Source organism: Haliotis rufescens, unplaced genomic scaffold, assembly GCF_023055435.1.
Source record: "Haliotis rufescens isolate VD_foot unplaced genomic scaffold, xgHalRufe1.0.p SCAF_34, whole genome shotgun sequence".
Classification (NCBI taxonomy): Eukaryota; Metazoa; Mollusca; class Gastropoda; order Lepetellida; family Haliotidae; genus Haliotis; species Haliotis rufescens.
This window is the reverse complement of record NW_025964046.1, coordinates 2,100,317-2,106,609: the sequence shown is the minus strand read 5'-3', so window position 1 is coordinate 2,106,609 and position 6,293 is coordinate 2,100,317. Positions and strand designations below refer to the sequence as shown.

The window sequence follows — 6,293 nt, the reverse complement described above, 5'->3', positions numbered from 1 at the left end:
ACATTTGATGTAATTGTGTGTTTGATATGTCTTGCAAACAAGTTCCAAGTCTTCACCATGATAGAAAGATGGTAGGTAAGAGGAAATTGTTAGATAGGTGATAGATAATTGCTTGATGGATAGGTAGGTAGATGTAGATTTTATTTTGCAAAAATAAAATTCCATGCAAAAACTGTGGGTGGATTTGGCAATTTAGGTCAATAAAAGGTATCCTAACAACTGATAATTGTTCTTGAAGTTTAACAAGGCCTTGTTTTGAATTTCAGATTAAGTCTAAGTGTAAGAGTAACCATAAGAGTAATTGTAGGAGTAACCGTAAGAGTAATTGTAGGTGTAAGCGTAAGAGTAATTGTAGGTGTAAGCGTAAGAGTAATTGTAGGAGTAACCGCAAGAGTAATTGTAGGAGTAACCGCAAGAGTAACCGTAAGAGTAGTTGTAGGTGTAAGCGTAAGAGTAATTGTAGGAGTAACTGTAAGAGTAATTGTAGGAGTAACCGCAAGAGTAATTGTAGGAGTAACCGCAAGAGTAACCGTAAGAGTAGTTGTAGGTGTAAGCGTAGGAGTAATTGTAGGAGTAATCGTGAGAGTAATTGTAGGTGTAAGCGTAAGAGTAATTGTAGGAGTAACCGCAAGAGTAATTGTAGGAGTAACCGCAAGAGTAACCGTAAGAGTAGTTGTAGGTGTAAGCGTAAGAGTAATTGTAGGAGTAACCGTAAGAGTAATTGTAGGAGTAACCGCAAGAGTAACCGTAAGAGTAGTTGTAGGTGTAAGCGTAGGAGTAATTGTAGGAGTAATCGTGAGAGTAATTGTAGGTGTAAGCGTAAGAGTAATTGTAGGTGTAAGCGTAAGAGTAATTGTAGGAGTAACCGCAAGAGTAATTGTAGGAGTAACCGCAAGAGTAACCGTAAGAGTAGTTGTAGGTGTAAGCGTAAGAGTAATTGTAGGAGTAACCGTAAGAGTAATTGTAGGAGTAACCGCAAGAGTAATTGTAGGAGTAACCGCAAGAGTAACCGTAAGAGTAGTTGTAGGTGTAAGCGTAGGAGTAATTGTAGGAGTAATCGTGAGAGTAATTGTAGGTGTAAGCGTAAGAGTAATTGTAGGAGTAACCGCAAGAGTAATTGTAGGAGTAACCGCAAGAGTAACCGTAAGAGTAGTTGTAGGTGTAAGCGTAAGAGTAATTGTAGGAGTAACCGTAAGAGTAATTGTAGGAGTAACCGCAAGAGTAATTGTAGGAGTAACCGCAAGAGTAACCGTAAGAGTAGTTGTAGGTGTAAGCGTAGGAGTAATTGTAGGAGTAATCGTGAGAGTAATTGTAGGTGTAAGCGTAAGAGTAATTGTAGGAGTAACCGCAAGAGTAATTGTAGGAGTAACCGCAAGAGTAACCGTAAGAGTAGTTGTAGGTGTAAGCGTAGGAGTAATTGTAGGAGTAATCGTGAGAGTAATTGTAGGTGTAAGCGTAAGAGTAATTGTAGGAGTAACCGCAAGAGTAATTGTAGGAGTAACCGCAAGAGTAACCGTAAGAGTAGTTGTAGGTGTAAGCGTAGGAGTAATTGTAGGAGTAATCGTGAGAGTAATTGTAGGCGTAAGAGTAAGGGAAAGTCTAAGTGTAAGAGTGAATTTAAGCGTAAGAGTAAGAGTAAATGTAAGTGTAACCATAAGAGTAAATTTAAGTGTAAGCGTAAGAGTGAATGAGTGAGTGAGTTGTATTTAACACCTCTATTAACAGTATTCCAGTTTTATCGCGGCGTATCAGCCTAATGTGGGAGGAAAGCCCGAAGTGATGCAGGTCTCAGACGTTTACTACTTCGGTGAAACCCACGAGCACGGGTATGGTGCTGAAAAACCTAGAAACATAATCAAGGCGAACTGGAATTTGAACCTACAATCATAGGTTTCTGGCATGTCCAAGGGACGGAACTCTGTTCAGCTAAATCACGGCGCCTTAGACGACTGGGCCAACGTGCCACCTAAGAGTAAGAGTAAATGTAAGTGTAAGAATAAGAGTAAATGTAAGTGTAAGTGTAAGTGTAAATGTAAATATGCTCAAACTAGAATTAGATAGAATCCTGAAATCAGTCTATTTCAATGTAATAAAATACCAAAGAAAACAGAGACATCAAACCTATGTTTTTGTAATGTCAAAGCCAAAAAAACAAGTCTTTAAGTACACCCACATAGTTTGATTGGCAGGTACCTGTTGCCGTGACGATGAATATCAGGAAGCAGAACTGTAGAACAGGTTTAAGATGTCTGTTGGATAAGTCTCGTATCTCGTGGCATAAGTGATGGGGGGTCTGCCGACTCAGGAGGAACATCGCCTCCATCAGGAAACAGCATCCAGAAGGTTCCTCAACACTACCGTAGTCTGTCTGAAAAAAACACAAATTGTTCATAGTTTCAAAATGACAGCCAAAGACCCTGAAATTTGGTCTAGATGTTGTCAACGAGTGTTTCATTTTGTGGCATATATTCCATGTGTCGTAGACATGTCCACTTTGGGTCTGAATCTGGTAAACTGGTCGAACATTATTCCATGTTGTCACGGTAACAGACGTGCCTACATTTGGGATTGAACATGTAAACTGGTGTGAGCGTCAGTCATGTTGTCACGGTAACAGACATGCCTACCTTTAGGATTGAACATGTAACCTGGTGACTGATGGTGTGAGCGTCAGTCAAGTTGTCATGGTAACAGACATGCCAACCATTGGGATTGAACATGTAGACTGGTGGCCGATGGTGTGAGCGTCAGTCAGGTTGTCATGGTAACAGACATGCCAACCATTGGGATTAAAAATGTAACCTGGTGACTGATGGTGTGAGCGTCAGTCAGGTTGTCATGGTAACAGACATGCCAACCATTGGGATTGAACATGTATACTGGTGACTGATGGTGTGAGCGTCGGTCAAGTTGTCATGGTAACAGACATGCCAACCATTGGGATTGAACATGTAATTTGGTGGCTGATGGTGTGAGCGTCAGTCAGGTTGTCATGGTAACAGACATGCCAACCATTGGGATTGAACATGTAGACTTGTGACTGATGGTGTGAGAGTCAGTCAAGTTGTCATGGTAACAGACATGCCAACAATTGGGATTGAACATGAAAACTGGTGACTGATGGTGTGAGTGTCAATCAAGTTGTCATGGTAACAGACATGCCAACCATTGGGATTGAACATGTAGACTGGTGGCCGATGGTGTGAGCGTCAGTCAAGTTGTCATGGTAACAGACATGCCAACCATTGGGATTGAACATGTAAACTGGTGACTGATGGTGTGAGCGTCAGTCAAGTTGTCATGGTAACAGACTTGCCAACCACTGGGATTGAACATGTAGACTGGTGGCCGATGGTGCGAGTTGCAGTGAAGTTGTCATGGTAACTGACATACCTACCTTCAGCCCTGGAGCAGGCTGTGTGTGAGCATCAATTTCTGTTGTCATACCTGCCTACACTGGGGATTGGAACAAGGAACCAGTGATTGATATTATGAGCATCAATTTCAGTCATGGTACATACATGCCTTTCATCAAGTTTTGAGTGTACTGCTACATTTTCATGTTTACCTAGAAAAGAAACTTGTACAGGAAAAATGTTTCTCAGTCATCAAATCAAAATATTTAAAAATCAAGATACTATTAGTTGCAAAACTAATTATGGATAGTTGAAAATTTTATAGCGTGATGACAGATGGAATGCAGGATGATGGCAATGATGTAATAGCGCTGACTTGGTTGATGCATGTCATCGATCCCAATTGCGTGGATCGATGCTCATGATGTCAATCACTGGATTGTCTGGTCCAGACTCGATTATTTACAAACAAACAAACAAATCTTTGAATTATGAACAATGACAACCAGTGTTTGATATTTGGGCATTTTAATTATCAAGCTCTTACAGTATTGTTTTCATTTCTTCTTTCCTTCTCACTTGGTTCATCCATCTTGTTTTCTTCTTTCCTTTCCCTCTACCTAATTCAGTAGAACCTTGTTTTTTTAAAATCGTGTCAACATAAAAATATAGAGATAGATTACCATATATCGCTGTGTATAAGGCGAGTTTTTCGTACCTAAAATAAGGGGGCTAAGAAGGGGGGTCGTCTTATACACGGAGTCGAAGATCTCACATTTTTTTCCACTGGCGATGTCAACCGGCGTCAGATAGCCAGCCGAGCATTTGACAATAAAACTTCACATTTCGTCCTGAATAACTGTTCCAATAACTATTTCCATACATAAACATGATTTGTATCTCTTTTCCTTGAATAAAGTTTAATAATTTCTGCAAATAAAGTTGAAATGACCCTCGCCTCGATGCAGATTGTCAAACCACCTGACACGGTAAAACAATCAACATCCGCGAGTAGAGAGCCGGAAGTACTGGTAAGCATTTGCATATTGCACATGTGACCTAACATGTGATAACCGGTGAAGCTGAAATCAATTCCCGCTGTTTTTACAGTTGTATTAACAAGTGTTGGAGACAGTGTGTACAAGTGATTGTGGAATAAACACGCTGAATGTGAAGCAAACATAAGCCTAGTTAGTTACAACATAGTTAATTGGCGATTAAATTACTCACCATTGTCTCTTATATGTTATTACTTCATAAATGAATTTTATTTTATGGGCACCAATTTGGTGTCGTACCGTGTAAACACAAAATGGCGACGTGTGCTGGAGTTACACACGCGACCTATCATTGTAGAAAAAAAACAACGCAAGATAAACATATTTTTATTGCATATATAAGGTTTGTGTGCGCACTTGTGATGTGTGCGAAATACGCATCAGTCGGAAAGCGCACGTTAAATCTCCAAAGTAACAAACTAACTTGTGATGTCCGTGTGCGAAATACGCTACAGTCGGAAAGCACACGTTAAATCTTCTATATCAGTCAGACTTGTGATGTGTTTCATTCCCGGTCGCCTTATACACGGAGTATAGGATTTTGGGTTGATTTTTAAGGCGTGTACAGGGGGGTCGTCTTATACGTGGGGTCGCCTTATACACAGCGATATACGGTATGACGAAAGTCCCAATTAGGATTCCATTGGATGAAATGACATCGCTTTAACACTGCATTGACTTGTTGGGGTTGTGAATCAGGATTTGCAGGCAAATTAGGTCCCTTGACATTTCAGCCCTGAATAATAAGGACTGGATTTACAATGATGACCTGACTGATTGTGAGGTGTTGTTACCAGTGATTTGTGTCACTAAATAGAGATTATTAGCGGAGTGTGTGTCTGTTATTCATAACAATACTGTATTCGATTTAATAAACAGCCCGCTTTTATCTTCAATTTTATATGTCATGACTTAGTTTTGTTTCTTCTCTCACACTCTATAAGATATCACAATGTTTTGTTATTTTTTGGTTGTTTTTTTTGCATTAAGACAGTTGAGCACAGTTATAAAGAACTCGGCAATCTGGTATTAGCAATGTCTTGCCTCGGTCTTACTTCCTCAATCATAACCTCGGAGTTGTGCTTTATCCTTCACTGATGGACTTCAAAAAGTACCATAGGTTAATGTATTTGATGTGACGAGGCCGGGGATCGAACCACAGACCTACTTACCTGACAGAAACTCTATCCACTAGACAATGGAGGCAATCTGTCCCGAATTTTCAAGCATGGATCACTTTATGTCTATTTTTGAGATTAAATAAATCTAACAAGTTATTTTTAAGTTTGACTTGAAACCCACTTCCCAGAATTAGTTTTCATTGGAAATCTAAGAGGCAGACACTCTTATCAGGCATGTGTCATTTGGAAACACTAAAACCATAAGTGGTTCCACTTGAAAATCGCCTCTGGCATTTCAGATGACACTGCATGAAGTTGAAACTCCTTTATTTCACAAAGCTTCTCCGAATCTGGAAGAACTTCAAAAGTAGCTTCTGGCACTATGAAATCCTGTGTGCATTAAGCATCTGTATTGGGTGCAAGTGTCCATGGGTGTTTCTACAGCGTTCTTTAGGCGCTGACCTTGCAACATTTGGATACGCTCTCCTTTGGTGAATAAATGAGAATCCAACCCTTTCCTATTCTAGGAGGGCTGCTGGAATGGTTGTGAAAAAGTTATCCTTTTCTGAAAATAATGGACACAAATAATTTGTCCTCTGTTTTTTCAACAAACAACATTTTCCCCTGGACATGGTGGATGTTCTGAAAAGAAAGTATTCTGACCACCTTTTGTTATGTCCCTAATGCTAGGGAAGGCAGTTTAACACTACCATTTGCTGAAGTCTTTTGTTGACGCAGTCGGGGATTGTGCAACTGAC

At 40.0% G+C, this 6,293-nt stretch overlaps 1 protein-coding gene across 1 annotated transcript; it reads right to left on the bottom strand.

Annotated features, from left to right (window-relative positions):
- Positions 1–273: 273 nt before the first annotated feature.
- Positions 274–3,445, bottom strand: LOC125372038 (prisilkin-39-like). The gene is made up of 3 exons (XM_048380912.1): positions 3,398–3,445; positions 2,174–2,368; positions 274–1,599 (listed from the first exon to the last, which is right to left on the bottom strand). Exons 1-3 carry the CDS (start codon positions 3,443–3,445, stop codon positions 274–276), a joined length of 1,569 nt encoding a protein of 522 aa, XP_048236869.1.
- Positions 3,446–6,293: the final 2,848 nt, after the last annotated feature.

Coding starts and splice junctions, on each gene's coding strand:
- LOC125372038 (XM_048380912.1), bottom strand. CDS start 3,445: ATGACAACAGAAATTGATGCTCACACACAGCCTGCTCCAGGGCTGAAG. Junction 2,369..3,397: donor AGCCTGCTCCAGGGCTGAAG/GTAGGTATGTCA, acceptor TGTTTTTTTCAG/ACAGACTACGGTAGTGTTGA. Junction 1,600..2,173: donor GTACCTGCCAATCAAACTAT/GTGGGTGTACTT, acceptor TCTTACACTTAG/ACTTTCCCTTACTCTTACGC.